Raw genomic sequence first — 18,264 nt, 5'->3', positions numbered from 1 at the left:
CACAGAGATTCTCACAGCACTTCATGAACTCCTGGTAAATATCCTCTGGCAGCCAGTATCATGTGCCACTCACTGGTGGCCAGGGGAAAGAGCCAAAGGACCATCACCAGTTCCGTGGCAAGATGCAGCACTGGCATCTCAGAGCTGGCTACGAGCTGACTACCCCACTAGTAGCGGAGATGTGTGCACCTTCATTCCTCTAGTCTTTGCTATTACATAATGAAGTCTTGGTATTAAGAGGAGGTTATCAGGTGGAGCTCCTTATCTAATTCCAGGAAGATAGTTTGTCCCCATTTGACTTCCAATGTATCTAAATTAGGTGTTGGAAAGGTCTTAATTACAAATACTCAACATAGATACTTCACGCTCTGAGATATAGCAACTCTTTCAGATGCAATCAAGTAATAGCCGCTTAGAAAAGGATTTCTTGCAGACTGGACTTAAAAATGTAGGTTTAAAAAGACTTGTTTCTCTCTTCTTGTCTGACTCAGATTTGTTTCACCTGCCTCTCTTTACACTGCTCCATTTCCCTTTACCCAGAACATCAGTGCCTCCCAGACTGCCAAATTAATTGAGTGATTGCCCAGCTTCCCCTACTTCCCTTTCCTCCATCTTTCTTAGGAAAAAAAAAAAAGTCCTCTTCTTTCTCAATTTCCTTGCATGAAGGCTCTTTGTCCTCTACCCCGTGCCAGAAACACAGTTCATGTGTAGGAACCTTTGATTCTTTGGGTTGCTGCAAGTGGAAGGGATTGCTGCCTTATACACAATCTTTTATCTGCTTCAGCTTTATTTTGTTCTTAAACTCCACTTCCCTGCTTAGGAGTATGAAAAAGAATACTTTTTCCAGAAGCCTTTCATAGTCCCCCACATGCTGGCCTGGCTGTATGAAGCTATTTCCACATTTCTTACCAGTTGAAGGGAAGAATGGGCCTTGATGCTAGGACTCTACAAGTAACTTGATTCTCAGCATGTAAGTATTTAATTCTGGTGTCTTTTAGCGTTACAGAAGACCTCAGTTCCAGACATCTGTTAAAATTGCTCCTCCAGACATGAAGTACTTAGATGATCATTTAGACTTCAGTAATTTCAAGATACCCAAGTTCCTGCCCTGAAGACTTTCCAGGGCATATCACTAGGAACTGGGGGTCCACTGGGCACCTGACTACCCAAAGCCTGATGTGCCAGTGTGGTCCCTGTGAAAACAAGGTAAGCTACATTTCAAGCCATGCACATGGACTGGAAATATGGAGCTAATATCTGGTGTAGCTGGAGGAGCAGCTAGGTAGTTCACAGAGCTCATATGTGTGCTCACCATGCTGAAAAGTGGAAGAACTAGACTCCTGTCAGAAGCTACCTCATCAGCTACAGCAAGCTTCACAGGTATTTAAACAACTGAGTGAGCGAGCTGGTCAGCCCTTTGAAGCAGTGAGGAGTCCCAAAATTTCACACTGTATCATCTATATTAGAATAAATGCCTGGAAGATTTCAAATAAAAAAAGAAGGTTAACAGGTTAGTAGAAAGGAAGAAGGAAAAAATAAAAAGCAGACCAAACACCATTAAATTTTCTTTCTGTATTTCAGTAAAACCTACTTGAATACACTTTTGAAACAAGAGTACAACAAAATAGAATATACTTCAAACGTTGAATATACAAACTATTATAGTTCGTTCTGAACACTGGTACTTCCCTCTTAACTTCAACTAAAAAAAAATGTACAGGTTTAGAACTACCTGACAAAAGCTCATGCTGGGTGTGACCTTTGAAGTGAGAGTAGAGCTGAAACTGAAATGTATGCACAGATGTCAAGGCTAAGTGAGAGATACAGGCATGGTACAGCAGAAGGCAGAAAACCTGCTGCTACTTTGTCCACGATTAAGAAATTTAGACAGACTTTTAACTACCATACAAAATATGTTACATGTCATTCTATAACAATACTGTGCTAGGTACAAGGTCTTTAAAAAATTTGTTTTAATAAAAAAAGCTTTACACAAACAAGCCATTAGCTTATTTCAAGAAAGATAACTGAAAATCAGTCTAAGGCTTTCAATTTGAACCTGCTTAAGCTGTATGATACAAAAATCCCTCTAGGCCTCTGTCTTCTTTTAGAAGTTCTTTAATCTCCTTTATTTCACTTCCTACAATACCTAGTAGCATAGTTTTTCACATAGCACCAGTTGAGTACTGTGGGCACACAGTAGTAATCGCTGGTATGCAGAAAAAATACATCAATTTTGCCATTTGCGTAACAATGAAAACTAAAAACCAAGGCAAACCTCTCACACAGCTCTCTCTTAGTGTTTCAGGTCTTAGTGTAACTTGGTAACCAGTAGCGTAGTGAAATTGTTTGGTCCCTTTTCAGCCCCTCTTTCCTTCTCCATAGGTTCAGCTGTTTCCCAACTGGAAGAGGCAGTTTTTAACTGCATATCAATGTGGTTTAATTCCCACTGAAACACAGGAAAATAATTTTTTTTCCAGTAAGTCTTCAACATATGCATGTTTATTAACATTCCAAAACTCTCCTTTATGACTTGGTGATAGCCATCTACATCCCTCCCCCAATTATGTCAGTATATTCAAAACCGTAACAGTCAGAAGTCCATGCTGGAAGAAACCTATTCTTCATTTCTCGCATGTGATGATTCCTTCTGTTTTCATTGTTACAGGAAGGGCAATAGCTGAGGGTGTGCTAACTACTACTACGTGGGTCACAGTCTTGCTTCCATCTGCTGGCTTCTCTTCTTTTACCAGCTGCAGTGTTTTCACTTCACATTCCTGTTTTGAAGCTGCTGTGTCCGATTTAACTTCTGGACCTTTGAGAACTGCACTAATCACCCTGGGAGGAGTCTGGCCAGAGGTCTGCTGAGCAGGCATCGATAGTCTCATTACTGGTGTCCCATGAGCTATAGACACTGGAGTTAGTGCTCTAACAGCCAATGGGGCTCCCACAATGTTGATACTTCCTGACCCAGACAGGCCCGTTTTTGTTTGCAACTGACACTGTGTGAGTTGTGTGGCAGGGATTGTGATGATTTTGGCGGGCTGCATTGTGATTTTGTCTCCATTTTCAGCAGAGGCTGGCATCACAGTAGGGATTGTCTGGATTACTACCTTTGGAGTTGTTGCTGTGGTTGGACTTGTGTTGGTTATTAACGGTGACCCTGCATTTACTGACTGCACTGCCACCGTTGAGATTTTCTGTCCCAGAGAGGTCATGACAACGGGCACTTGCATTGCCACACGAACAGTCCTACAAAATAAATGTGTGTGTTTAGGCCAAAACACAGGGCATCCTTACAGATGACAAGGACAGACAATTCTAAGAGAGACAGATTTTTAGTTGGTTCTGAAAAAAAACTAAACCAAACCATATCACAACAAAAAAATGAAAAAGCCAAACCAGCAAGCAAAGAACCTACTCCCAAACCTTTTGCACATCTAGCAATAGGACTTTGGAAATTTAACAGCCCCATTAACACAAACCTGGGAGGTGTTGTTGCTGGGACAGTAGCAGTGGTAGTAGAAGGACGAGATGAGGATGTGTCATGAGCTGATGAGGCAATATTCACAACTCTGGTGACTGCTTTTTCTGTTCTGGTACAGCTTAACTGAGAGGAATTTTTTCCTCCACGTGCAGAGGGTGCTGCTTTTAAAAGGTTTTCTGCAGATAAAGACACTCTTTCCAGGGACTTTTCATCTGTAGATATTGACAAATCCTCATTGCAGGACTCACTTTTGTCATCATCTATGACAACTATATTTTTTGGCATCTCCTTAAACTGATATACAAGCCTCTGTCCCTCAACTTTTGCCAGGATTCCTCTTTGATAGTAGTATCTGCAAGGAAAGTACAATTAAGTAGTAAGCAACATAGTGACAGATTTTAAAGAAAATCTCAATCTGTGCTAACAAGAAAACCTGAAGTAATCACAGTAAAATCTATGATAAAAGGAGGTATGGAAAGAAGCTGTGAGAACACACACTGGCAAAGGATCTGAGGGATCTACCTGAAAAAAATCTGACCTTTCAAATATATACTTCAGAAATTAAAATTGCAAATTTATTGGTAACATAAAAAGTTATAGGGACTGCAAGACTGAAGGCTAAATCTGCAAGAGGGTAAAGTTTTTAAAATTTCAGAACGGTTATATTTCTATGGGCAAAATTAAGAATCAGATTTTAAACTGTAGTAGGTAACTTCAGAATCTAAAAATTTTTACCTCAGAGCTCTTCCCATAGTCTCATAGTTCATGTCAGGTTTGTTTTTGTGTTTTCCCCAGAGTCTGGAGACAGCTTTTGAATCCACAAGTTTAAAGATTCCCTTCTCTCTCTGAGTCCATTTAATATATCGAGGACATGTATTTTTGTCCTGAAGAAGGTCCAAAAGGAACTCCCATAAGTACGTTGTATTTCCTATAATCAGAAAGCATTCGTGTGTTAGAAAGCCACTTTTAAAGATAACAGAAAGTTCTCCATATTTAGGTGACTCTTCATGACCTGCGTTACAAGCAATGTTACACAGAGGATGTAACCAGCATATATTCATTCATTCTGTTAAGTTTATTGACATTTCCATAAATATTTACATTCTGAAAGGAGTTGATCCAAGTGATCTGCTATACAGCACAGGAGCCTGTTCAACACCCATTCTTCAGTTCTTGAAAAGAAGTATGGGAGGGTGTTCCAAGTCAGTACCTATCTATTCAGCAGGACGAGCACTCAGAATTTTCTTCTCATATTTGATTAAACAGGGCATGAAAATGCCATTATATTTTATGACACTGAAGGACAGGAGAAAATAAATACGTAATTTTTAAAAGGCATACAACCTGCAGCAACAAACCATCTCAACTGTGGTTAAGTTTGTCCAGCATCTGGGGCTCTCACACTAACTGGTGACAGCCCCATGTTCTGATCCTTCCCAAATATGTTGTGGAGTGACCAACATCCTTCTAGGTGCAAAGCCAGTCCAACTTCTTGAACAGGGCAGAAATCCCATGTACTCTTCTGTAATCAGGGGGTTATAAAATGAAGTCAGGCTAAAGAATTTAATGCACTTGTCAGGTATTCAAGAGGTGTACCATCTTCACTGGAGAATCCCCAAGAAGGGGTTTGTGCCAGTGACTATCAGGATGCCACAGAATGTAACACAGGGTCCGTCTGCATTCTGACCAGACCATGTGCATCTAGGAAAAGAGGAAGAGATGCCAAAGAAAAAGAGCAGATCACATTCCAATTTGTACAGCTGGGGAAGACTCCTCAAGTTTCTGAGAAGGGAGAACTAAGACAGATCCACAAGGACAATTACCTCAGAACATTAATAACAATTATTTACCTCCAAGGACATGGACCAAATTATATTTTTGTGTGTGGGTGAAAAAAGGGCAATAATTCCTGAGATTTAAAGCCCTAGCACAGCACTTGTTATGCCATGCAAAGATAATTAAAATAAATTAAGGCAGATTGAAGACCACTGTTGCAGATTTTGAGAAGTCAGCTATCTTTGAAAACCTCAAAGGATAGGGAAGATCACAGGTTCCATCTTCCGGAAAAACACCTCAAAGATAAAAACTGTACTTTACAATGGGCTCCAAACGACACTAAGTTGACTACCAAAACCCAACTAGATTTCAGAGATATTTGAATAAGACCTATGTGAGGAACCAGTCAACAAGAGAACTCAAGAATTTTTAAATCATCCTAGATTTTAGGGAATTAATCCCTGGGGTTTTATTCCTTAGCTCCTTAGAAGGAGAATTTCTGGGTCGACCACCAAATGCTGTAGGTCTGCAATAGATATTTTGCAACAATGTAAGTGGGCTTCAGGATTAGAAAGCAAACAGGAACTTCAAGAGAAGAAATAAACTGTAGGACACAATTAAATCAGATTTACAGCTGCCTCACTTTGCACCAGAAAGTACCCAGAATGCACAAAGGAAGGAATGCCAACAAGGGATCCCCTTTCCAAATGTGCACCATCTCCTCCTCCATGACTTAATTCTGATAGTACTGAACTGCAGAATAATACCTGGTTTTCCAAAAACATGCTGCATATGAAATAGCCTACCTTTGCAAGTAATTTTTTAAAATAAGTAACAAAAATTAAATCCAGTTAACAAAATATTTTGCAGGACATCAAGAACAGAAATTAATTTATTGCAGTTGTAGTATAAAATATGGAATGAGATACTTCAAGAGAAAAAGAGACATATGTAGGTCATTAGGAAGGGCCATAGAAATAAAATAAATTTAAAAGAAAGCTAAAAAGTCCCCCAAAAACCACAAAGCAGTATCATCTCCCACTTCATAAAACAAGAAGCTATAGAGTTGAAATCACCAGCACAAAAATGAGAACAGAGAGAAATACAGGCCTCCCTTTTCAAATTATTTGTGCAGGAAACTAGGACCTGGGACAACCAGAAAGTACTATTCAGGTCATGGAAAGCTGTAATACTAAAATCTGAAATAGAAAGAAAAGTAAGGGTTCAAGAAGGCTACAAGAGGTATTTTTCAATATAGCAGATACAAAATCTGTCATCTCCACTGAAGTCCACTGCTACACCAAATCTGTGGGCAACTGTGGGCACTGCAGGGAAGTTTAATTAGAGTTTGCACTGGTTTTCATGAGCAAACATCTCCATGAAGTCATTCTTCCCTGCCCTACTGACATGATGACTCTGGAGCTCTAGCCAGATAAGGTATTATGTGAACAGCAGAGACCTTGCTTTCAAACAAATCTTAAAGTAATAGAGGAGCTCTTTCAGCTAGCATGTTGCCACTCCAAGTCACTAAACTTTGTTATTCCCAGCTATAGCAACATCTCCAAACAACTTTTCAGTGCACTAGGTGGAGAAGAGATCCAGATTTTTCACCTGTAGCCAGGGGAAGAGCTGATACGCTGCATGCCACCTCAAAGGTAACCTGTGAGCAACTGTCCCAATCTGTCTTCTTGCTGAATGAATAGTAGGGGCTTGGAGTTCAAGAAAGGAACCTCTATTTATCAGGAGAAACATTAGGGAAGTAGAACTCTCCTGCACATAATCCTCCACTCAACCAATACAGAAACACATCACCATTTATTTTTCCCCTTAAACTAACTGGAACCTATTAGTCAAGGAACTTCCCACTGAAGTTTGTCAGTCAACTAAGAAATCGTATTTCCAACAATCACCTTTCTAAATGCTCATGTGCTGCCTCTACTTGAGAGCAAGTCTTACAGCAGTAGCTTAAAGAATTGTATGTGTAGCACTAAGCTGATACACAACACAAAAGACATCACACGTCAATAACCACAAAGCAAAGCAAATATAAAGTGGGAAAGACTATTAACTGAGGAGGGTTCTAGAGGAGACTCCTAGAGCATACATCCTTGTGCTAGATCTTGTACAAACAAATTTGAAGACATTGAATAAAGTCAGTACAATCTCATCCATACAATTTTTAAAATCTGTAAATTTCCTGTGATAAATACCATACACATACCCTGCTTATTTTTAAAGAGTCAATAAAAGGAAAAATATACCTTTGCCTTCTCTAGGTTTCTTCTTTATACCTAGATCTGGAGACCCATCAGATAAAGATGATTGCTGGGTCTTGGGTTTACGGCCAGCTGCACATAAAACATGGGGAAAAGGAAGTATTAATCACATGCAGAGTAGAATTTTATAGTTTGCCTTTGCTGAAAAAAGCAGTCTGTGTATTTTTCCCCTGCTGTTTCCTTGCTAAAGGTATGGATAAACTTAGATTCTTAGATTACTACTGCACTTCCAGTTTAATTATCCTTGGGTTGCTTACTTCATAGGCAGATTCAACTCAATTGCAGACAAGTTAATGTGCATTTTTATTAAATCTAAGACTCACAGATCTTGGATTTATATCACTTTATCACTACATTGCACTTGTTTCCCTCTAAATTACAAGTATATATACCATCTCAGCATGTCTGGAAACTCTATTAAATCAATATTCCTAAAGTTATGAACTGTACTGATGCCTTTAACAAAACTGCTAGACTAGAACAACATTACCAGGTGCCAACCTCTCATTTGATAGCAAAATGCTTAGAAACCAAACACTGTTCTGAATTGTTTCTCCTCCAAGACACGCCAATTAAATGCAAAAGACAAAAATTTCACAAAGATCTTACAATGATTCTGTAAACTGACTTATGTTTTTTTAAGTTAGTATTTACCCTGTTGCTTCATTGCATGAACCCCAAGTCTACCGTCTCTCCAAATATAACCATATTTCAGACATCAGTGGTTACCCACCACAGAAGTCCTCTTTGAATCCTCTATCCATCCTCCACTTTGTGTTAAAATACACAACACAGACACCATCTTCCTTTATGGCTTGTCAAAGCTCATTCTCCTGCTCCTTCTTTTTTCTTGTTGCAGACCCATTTTCTAAGAACTCACATTTCAGACTCCCATCAATCTGTTTGTATGAGCAAAGAGATCAGACCATCCAATGCATCCTCCCCTGTATCAACTGTAACATCCATGGCAGTGAACAACAGAAGTAAACATGAGCTTGCTCCTATGAAAAGCTGTATGTACCCTTTTTCTTTTTCATTGGTTCATGGATATCAGGGGAAGTTGGAACAGAAGATACGTCCATTTGTTCAGATTCCTCTGTTGATACTTCCACCACGGTTTCTGTGATCACATCAGGTCTCATGGCTGCATGGATAAATTCTGGGGTGGACACACAAGGAGGGACAAAAACTTCCACTACAAGAGAAGAAAAAAAAGAGTATCAGATGAAGTTTCTACCTAATTATTTTAATGTAGCTTACATAAAATTATTTTAAACAAAGCATATGCAATGGTGTAGCAAGTTTCTGCTCCAAAATCCTGTCACCTTGAAAATCAATCCAACTCCCCAAAACATGCACACTTGTCAGTAGTTTTAGGCAAAAAAAGGTATCACACCAATATTCTGCAGAACTAAACTCAACTTTAATTTAAACAAATTAGAGCTTCATCTTTGATCATTACTCTGATCTCCATTTCCTATTTTGTAGTCTTTGCATTTCAGCTTGACCATTTCATCCAACATATATTAAGTAACTTCAGAAGGGACACCAGTTAAAGTAATCATCAGCATTAAGGTTTGGTTTTTTAGACTGTTAACACTTTGCAACACATTGTTTTCAGGTATGCTTTCTAAAATAGAAAGATGAATAGAAATACTTTTCCCTTAAAGTAACTATTCTTGCAATCTAAAATGTCAGATTCACAGAACCCAGAATGGCTGGGGTTAGAAGGGGATCTGGTCCAACTCCTTGCTCAAGCTGGGCCACCTAGAACTAGCTGCCCAGGATCCTGTACTTTTTAATATCTCCAAGGATGGAGTCTCCATGGCCTCTCTGGTCAATCTGTGCCAGAGCTCTGTCACCTGCACAGTGAAAAAGTATGCTGTGATGTTTAGGGGGAAAAATTAATTTTAAATATGTAGTTACTCAGCTATCTCTTTCCAACAACCCCTCTCAGATAAATTATTTAATCTGTAAGTATATTTGTTGCAGGGTGGAGAAATCATGGAAAACTCAAAACAAATCAGTAGTTTTTAAATATGAAGGCAATTGTTTTAAACAGCATACAGCTCTCCACAGACATAGGTTTCCCACTTTGCTTGTTTTACTCATTAGTAGGAGGAGAAATGGCTCCCAGAGCAGAGACTGTGGCTGACATACCAGGACTCCTGGCATCTCTCAGGCAGGTAGGAGACTCCATATGAAGCAAGGCCTCTGCAGCTTCAATTGTCTTATCTGTGCAGTGCACATTACTGCCATGAACTGATGCTTCCACTGCAGAAGGATACAAAAAAATGTGAGAACAGGTTACTTATAAAAGTCCACATGTATCCCTGTACAACTGTACTTCTCTAACATGAAAAACACAAGATTATCAGATGTCTTCACACCTTTTATACCTTCCCATCAACAGAAATATTTAGGGAAGACACAAGACAAGCAGAACTGACACTGCTCCTAAAGGACACTGACCTAAAGGTCACCTCTCTTAAAATTTTCAGTCTATTGGATAAATATATACATATATGCATCTATGTATGCATATATATATATATATATAGATATGTATATAGATATAAGATTAATTTCTAAAACATAAATCCTGTTTTGATTTCTGACATTCAAAATAATTGTGAGTTTGTTTTAGCAGCTTGGTTGTTAAAAAAAACCACAAAGCACAACAAAGAGTATAAAGGGTGTGCTTTTATGCAAAAACTAAGGGAAGAAGGTAAAAGCAGCTCTTTTTTCAAGTTCTGAAAGTTTAGGAAAACTAATTAATCAAAAATAATGCAACTTCAAGAGAGCACAGGTAAGTTTGATGCAGTGCAGATCACAGCACCTTGAACACAGCAGCAACACTAAAAAACCCCCAACATATCATGTAAAACTACAATTCTATTCACAGCTAACTCCATATTCCTCACCCTTGTAAAGGTTTTGAAAAGTGGTGACTGCAGAAGCACCTGTTGCCAATTATCCACACTCTGGCCAAGGTAACTGGCTCTCTCCAGTTGCTCTTTCCATTTATGGCCATCTGCTCTAAGCTAAACCACTCCAGCAAGGCAGCCAGCAACCAGGAGAGCTATCTTTAGCCTAAGCAGAGTCACCTATCTCCAGTATCACAGAACTAAAGAGGATTTGGGAATAATTCTCTATGAAAACTTCGAGGCACCTATGTTGTTACTGAAAACATCTAAGAAATAACTCAAGGTTTGTTTAGTGAAAAGCAGGGAAAAATAATGCCAGAGCTGCTTCTGACTTAAGGAAACACCAGATACACACTGATTCCCTGCAGGCTCACAAGGGTGTAAAAGCCTTCCAGCATACTGCAGTTTTTTCAAATCCAGGGATTAAAAACTTGAAAAACCTACTAGCCAGCAGATTAAACATACCAACCAGAATCTGAAAGTGGATGAAATGTGGAAGATGCACAAATGCAAAATTACGGGTGACTGAAAGTTCCTGCTGAACCAGCCTGCTGCCCACCTGATGTCTGGTTGATGGGATTCCCACCACAGCCTATTAGCTATGGCCTGGGATGCTATTTAGAGGGCTTTATCTTTTGGAATAGTAGATGCCTGTTACAGCTGACATTCCAACACTGCTTCACCCCAGGCTGTGAACAATAAAAGCCTACCTAAGAGCACAGGAAAATCAGGAAAGGGTCTTTACTGTGCACTCTGTTCCTTGGATAACCAGTGGCAACCAGCACGAATTTTGCACTGTGAGCCCTTTCCCCAGCTCCAAACCCTGAATGCTCCCCATGCTCAGCCAAGTGTTTCCTTCCCAAACAGCTGTTTGGGCATATCCAAAGTCAGAGGCTGACCACCTGCACTGTAACAGAGTAGCCCTGCAGGAAACCCTCTGCCTAAACATTTCTCATTCTAAATAAAAGTTTCAGTTGCACAGAAATTGATGACTAAGTTTCCCTCATCTACCTCATAAAAATTTTCACTGATTGATTATCAAAATACAGGAACAATATTCAGATAGTCGTTAAAAATGTATCAATTCTACAACAGTACTGAAATTAGAAAGTCTGAATCAGTATTTACTATGTTATTATTCTAATGCATGCAATAAGATTCAAAGCATGTCAGCAAAGCTTCTCTAATCAAATAGCTGCTTCTGTGCCATTAGGTTCAGTATAAGAAGGACTTTCGTAAAGAAGTTGACAAATTTCAATTGTAAGAGGGTACTGAATTCACTATTCCTAAATGCTTAAAAGTATACAAAATTTTCCTACAGGGAACAGTTTAGATGCTGCATCACAACTAAGAGGTACTTAGCAGAGGGCAGGAACAAGGCAAGAAAGACAGCAGGAAGCCATCTATGTAGTTTTCCAGTACTAGGGCATTCTGCTGAAGGACCAGAGTGGAGAGAAAGGAAATACAACCAGCATTAGGGACTAAGACTGCAAAACCTAACAGCAGAGCAAAGGAGTCACTCGACCTCTCCCCTAAGCAACCCTTCCATTTCCAATAAAAACAGCATTATCTACTCCACAAAAGCCTCTGACGCTGGAAAATACACACTTCACAGATGCTTTTCCAGTGTGAGCTACTTGGGACTCCACTAAAACTGTCACCTAAAAAATATCAAGCAAAAAATAGTAACACTTCTGGCTTTGGCTCGAACAACACATGCTGTCTGTCTATCATGACAGCTAACAAACTAACCTAGCATTGCCAAAAGGACAGCTATTAAAACACTTACTAAATTCAGTTCTATTACCAAGTTTCAAGTCTTCCCAGTTAGCTAATTGTCCTTTAACCAGTACATGGTTTTAGCCTCAGAGGAATTTATTTGCTTACCCAATGAACATCATGAGTTTGCATTTGCTTACAGGCAATGTTACTGCGCCAATACAGTAGGAATAAAAAAGCAGAAATTTGTACCTCAACACAAATTTATGTGAAGTATCTTTCTGACACACTAGAAAATGTCTAACAGAAGACAGTATGTCAGAATGCTCAGATAGAAGACATGATATCGAAAAATACAGATAAAAAACACATCATGAAAGATGAAGTAGGGGAACAAGCTCTCGCAGAGAGGGGATGGGACCAGAAAAAAACCAGGCGGCTCTTCTTGCAGATGACTTGATCAAGTGTCATCAACTAAATTACATTTGTATCACAACACTTGGTAACACTTCTCACAATAAAGATGGGGCTAAAAGCAAACCAAAGGAGTAGGCTTCCACAATTAAAAAAACCACAACTTTCCAACACTTTGATACACAAGTATCACAATGGGCAGAAACATTTCTAATCACAGACTGAAGTGTACCACCCATTTCTCTAAAAATGCCCAATTCTATTTCTATTATATTTATGCTATCAACTATAAGCAAGACCCCAAAGCTAAAACAGACCGTACTGTTTGAGTAAACAATGTAAGGTGTAGCTGTTATATTATGCAATCATTTCAGGAAGAACTGTCACTTGCCCAAATGAAGCAAAGTAGTTTATGTGGATGACAGTAAATTTTCCAGACTTTGGTAACTGAGTAACATGAGAACTGCCATTTACTGATCGAGAACACATCAGAGCTAATACCACCACTTATCTTCCATTCTTTTAACCCAAATCTCATCTTACTGCTTTTATGACAAAATCTAAGTCCGTGGCACTTTATTTTAAAAGATTTCATTAAAAATTTTTTATCTATTAAAAAAAAAAAAAAAATCTTAGAAAACAATTTCAAATCTAAAGTGTAAATAGATAACTAGGCTAGTTGATGTCTATCTTCACTGTTGGCCTAATGCCTTCTAGCTCCACTTTCTACCCAAATAGTGTGTACTATAGATTATTCAAGGTTCTCAACAACTGTTACAAAATACCAACCTTGGTAAAATTAAGTCTGACAGGGCTGTACTTCAGCTTTACAGAAAAAAACAGTGGCAACATATCCATTTGGAACAAAATTAATGAAAGAAATTTATGAGATGAAAAAAGCAGACTGAAATTTTCAAAATGGTACTCTTTTGCACTGCAGTACAGCTCTCCTCTCCCCCCCCTTCAACCTGAAGTGCTATCAGTGTCTGCATTTACAAGGCCAACACTTAACTGCAGCACCTGCAATAGCTTACCCTTTAATACTATCAGGCAACCAAAGCAAGATTTTAATGAAGAATTCACAATTCCAAGCATGGAACTCAGTCAAGAGTGACTACACATACACTAACAAACCACATTAAAGTTTATTTTAATGCTTGTTCACATGCTTGTTTTATTTCAGCATTTAAAAACAGCAGTGGAAGTAACAGTGCTTAAGCTACATCTTAATTAAAAGCAGTTGAATTGCCTCTATAGGTAATATCCAGAAATCTTTCTGTATGCAAAACTTGACTGGAAAAGAAAGCATTCTCAGTTTACTGCTTGTTTTATGGTGGATATTTATTCAGAAACTGAAAAATAATTCCTTGGATTTTTAGTATTTCCCTACGCCTGGCTCTTTTCCACACTCTCAGCTGCACAAAATTTAAGGATTATGCCTAACCCACTGCATAAGGCAAATCAATAACAAAGATGAGAGCAACCATCTCAAAACACTTGTTTCACTGTGAGCCATATGTCATCAGCCCAATATTGACACAAATATTAGCTATAAAGCCAAAACATATCTTTGTAAAGTCATTTAAGAGTTGCTCTTACAACTGGCAATTAAGATAACACTAAGCAGTAACATCTTTGGTTCCTCTTACTTCCCACAGTTATCAAACACTGAAGTTTTGTCAACACTGAAACCAGCAGCCATGGGAAAAGGCAACATATAATTATTATAATCCCTTAGGATAAAGAATTCCTCACTTAAATCCACGTGATATCATCTACATACAAAACTAAATAAACAGATATGGTATCTTGATAGTATGATGACAGGAATACTAGACATGCGTAGGTATCACTCACTCCAATGCAAATATGGAAAAAAAAGGAATGAAGTTGGTTGGGCTAATGAGATCAGTATGACAAAGGACACCAGAAAGAGCAATGCAAAGGTCATTCATTATTTATCTAAGGGCTGGCTCTCAAGCAATCTAGTTACAGTGACTTAAGAAGGTGCTGACACAATGATCAACTACTTAAACGTTCTTTATTTATGGACAATCAAAAGTAAAAAACAACTCACTGAAATCTGCAGCAGTGAAACCTGCAAAAATCGGAGATGTGTTCTACTGGCAAAGTGAAGCTATTGCTCCATCATAGACCCAAGTGTCCAAATGCTTAGGACCTACTCCCCTTCTGGTTACTCAGCAGAACAGTTCTTCACTGCTTTGTAGTGGGGTATTTTTGCGTGTCTGAGGTTTGGGTCCCCCCCCCCAAAAAAAACCTGGGTATTTTTCCACATTAAATAAAATAAATGTGACTTGGCCCTCTTTAAAAGAGTATCTTAATACACTAGGAAACGACAGAGCATTTACTTTTAGACCTGTAAAAACCCACTGCCATGTCAATGTAAAGCCAGTATTAAGCTTGACTCTCTCTGTAAATTCATGTGCACCTACTGCACAATTCATTACCTATAATGCCCTACACTGTACTATTTATGGTTCCAAGGACTACTTTTAGAAGTTGAACTCCATGTTGTAAAGGCAAAAATAAAACCAGATCTGGTACAACTTCGGTGGAGAACTGAATGCTTGACACTGCATTGAGGTTTGGGTCAGTTGTAACCTTGCTCGTTCTCCAGGGCTTTACCACACTTTAAGACAAGTGCTGGGATCACTGGAGTATCCTGTTGTCAGACAGTTTTAACAAAATGGAAAGAGGCCAAACCAGGCATGTCTCTGAATGCAACCCCGAAAAAGTTCTACAGCTCAGGTAAACGGCCCGAGTCCCGGCAGCGGCTGGACCCGGGGGCTGCAATGTCTGACGGTGCGGAGGAGCGGCCAGAGAAAGCGCGGCACCTGCACGGGCCGGCGGCAGGGAACGGAATTCCCGCGGCCTCGCGCCTCCTCATCCCGCCATGACCGCGGAGCTGCCCGGAGAGGAAGCTCGGCCCGGGACGGCGCAACCGCCCGCCCTTCCCCCGCCCGCCGGGGGCGCCCGCAGGCAGGTGCGGCCACGTGCGGCGGCGGCGCGGCCACTTCCGTGTTTACAGTCGGCTTTCCTCCGGTGCCGTACGCGCCGCCAACGCCGCGCCGCCACTCCCGTGTCCGCCGCGCGCCCATTGGCAGCCGCCGCCCCCCACCCGCCAGCGGCGGCGGCCCCTCCTCTGCGCGGGGCCCCGGGGGAGCGCGCCGCTTCCGCTACGCGGCACGCGTGGGGGAGGGGGCGCCACCGCCCCCCCGCGTCGCACACGTGGGGCCGCGGCCCTGCCGGCAGCGCCTCCTCCCGCCCCGCCGCCAGAGCAGAGTTTAAAAGGGCACGGGGGCCAGGCAGCAGAATAGCGGAGGACGCGCGCGGGTGTGCGGTACCCGGGGAGGCCGGGCCGCGGCCCTGCGTGCAGTGTGCGGTGACGCTCGGCCTGCCTGCTCAGACAGCGTGGCGGCAGTGCTCGGAGCGAGGGGGAGGGCCAAGGGAGGCGGGAGGACAACAGCCTCGCGCACTTCCTGGTTCTCGCCCCAGCCTCCAAAACCCCACTAAACTCCTCCGCGCGCCCCGCCGCAATTCCCGACACGGCGGCCGCGGTGGTGCCAACCGCGCCGGGAGGCAAGTACCGCGGGCCAGCCGCTCGCCGGGCCGGCCGCTACCAAGGTGATCACTTCCTGGTTGCCCTCCATTGCCTCCCGCCCGCCGCCGGAGCGCGCTGTGCGCCGTGTCTTCCCCGCCCCGGCCCGTCCACGCTCCCACCCCGCGTCGGCCCGGAGCAGCGCAGCTCACCGGCCCGAATGAGGAGGTCGAGCTGGTTCGTGGGCCCCTCATGCACGGACGCCGCCATGTTTACGCTGCCGGAGCGGCTTCACATTGACGGGCGGGCGCGCGCAGGGGCCGGCGGCGAAGCGCGCTCTCGCGGGCGGGCGGAGCGGTCACCGCCACGGCGCGCGGCAGCGCTTCCTGCGGGGCGGCGCGCGCGGTCCTTCCGCTGCCCGCCCCAGACAGGAAGTGCCGCGCCGGCTCCCGCCGCAGCGCGGAGCCGCCCGCGGGCGGGGGGAGCCGCCGGGCCGCGCCAGACGCCCCGCGGCACAGGCAGCGCCTTCCCGGACGGCTCCAGAGGCGCCCGAGGGCAAGGACGCAGCGCAGTCCGGCTGTCCCCGGACTGCCGCGAACGCCTTCCCTTCCATTTCCACGCAGCCCTCGCCCACCCGCACCTCCGTGCCCCGGTAACACTTTCTGACCGAGGCAGACCGCGTACCAGGATAAGCCGGACAGTCCTCACCGAGGCGACCACTGACGCATTAACATGATTTCTCCTTGACAGGTCCCTGGGGCACCTGTGTTAGTAACAACTCGCCAGAAAAGCTCGGTGCTCCGTACCTGCAATCCATCTCATCTCCGTTAGAGTAACAGGGCTGATTCCAGTTAGCCAGAAGCCCCATCCATCCTTCATCAAATCTATTCTGTGAAAAGACTTGTGGAGTGAAAAAAAAGTTTCACTGCTCTCTTAAATAAAAAACCACCACTTTTTAGGGTTGCATCCACTCCCCTCTGAAGAAATCTGCTTCAGTAACACCACAGCATTACTTCCCAGGACCCTGAACAGAGGCACCAGTCAGAGAACACTCTCCACACTTCCCAACAAGTCCCTGTCCTGATTACTCCCGGAGTAAAACTTCAGAGCTGCATGCCAAGAGCAGCTGCACCAAGAAAAGCCTATTATGTCTTACACAGAGCTATGCATGGAAATTACACACATGAATTCCTTCATTAACACCACATACTCCTGAGGAGGCCTACATTGTTAAGCCAAGGATCTGGCAAACACCTGCTGCCTACAGTGACTTCCTTGAACACAACAGCTTCACAGCTCCATTAAAAGAAGGTGAAGGGCTCCAGCTGCAATCTGACAATACACAATCTTTTCCCCTCTCAAATTTCAGTAGTCCTAGGACCTAGATTAGAAGGAACAATTTAGAAGCAATTTTCCTCACCACTGAAATCACAAAATAGTATCCAGCAAAAATCACCTCCAGCTGGTAAATTCAGTGCTTCAAACTCTTGACAAATCCTACTCCTTCACTACAACTCTCAAGACGTTTTTGGAATACATTTCCATGACTGTATTTATACATAATATTTATAATACACAAATATTAATACATAGTACACAAATAAATACACAAATGAAAAATCAGGCATTTTGTAGACCGCAGTCACCTATTCCTGGATGTAAAGAATTAAATTTGTTCATCGTCTCATCAGATAAAGAGCAAGACCTGCAAGTGACATCATTGATTCTCACATGCAGGCCATGATATCTAGGAGTAGGTTTGTGTTAAAATTTTGCCAGCCAAGATCCTTCCATCCAGAAGCATAGATAAAAAAGGCAACTAGCCAGCTCTGAGGGCAAAAAGCTCTCAGACAGATCCAGCTTTGCCAACAGCAGAGTGCTCCCATCAGCTTTTGTTATTCAGAGAGGTGGAACAGCAGTACTAACAAGAATTCCTTCCATCAGCATATTTCTACTAGGGGACTCTGCTGTATTCTCCAGCAGAAATTACCGAGTGGAGAAAAGCCCAAGGACAAGAAAAGGCATTTTAGCTAGGCACACACTTAAATGTGCAATAAAATTTAACAGCCCTTCATTAGAACATCCTGAGATTGAAGTGGAAGCCTT

At 42.2% G+C, this 18,264-nt stretch overlaps 1 protein-coding gene across 1 annotated transcript; it reads right to left on the bottom strand.

The window, feature by feature from the left end:
* Positions 1-1,557: 1,557 nt before the first annotated feature.
* Positions 1,558-16,506, bottom strand: ELF2 (E74 like ETS transcription factor 2). Its single transcript, XM_042051899.1, has 7 exons — positions 16,371-16,506; positions 9,700-9,813; positions 8,561-8,734; positions 7,525-7,611; positions 4,223-4,415; positions 3,486-3,839; positions 1,558-3,252 (listed from the first exon to the last, which is right to left on the bottom strand). The coding sequence occupies exons 1-7, from the start codon at positions 16,426-16,428 to the stop codon at positions 2,625-2,627; spliced, it is 1,608 nt and encodes a 535-aa protein (XP_041907833.1). The 5' UTR covers positions 16,429-16,506; the 3' UTR covers positions 1,558-2,624.
* Positions 16,507-18,264: the final 1,758 nt, after the last annotated feature.

Source organism: Corvus kubaryi, unplaced genomic scaffold, assembly GCF_017639235.1.
Source record: "Corvus kubaryi isolate FWS band 111438036 unplaced genomic scaffold, C.kubaryi_AGA036_p1.0 77, whole genome shotgun sequence".
Lineage (NCBI taxonomy): Eukaryota > Metazoa > Chordata > Aves > Passeriformes > Corvidae > Corvus > Corvus kubaryi.
The sequence above is the reverse complement of the archived record's forward strand: the minus strand, read 5'-3'. Positions and strand labels throughout refer to the sequence as shown.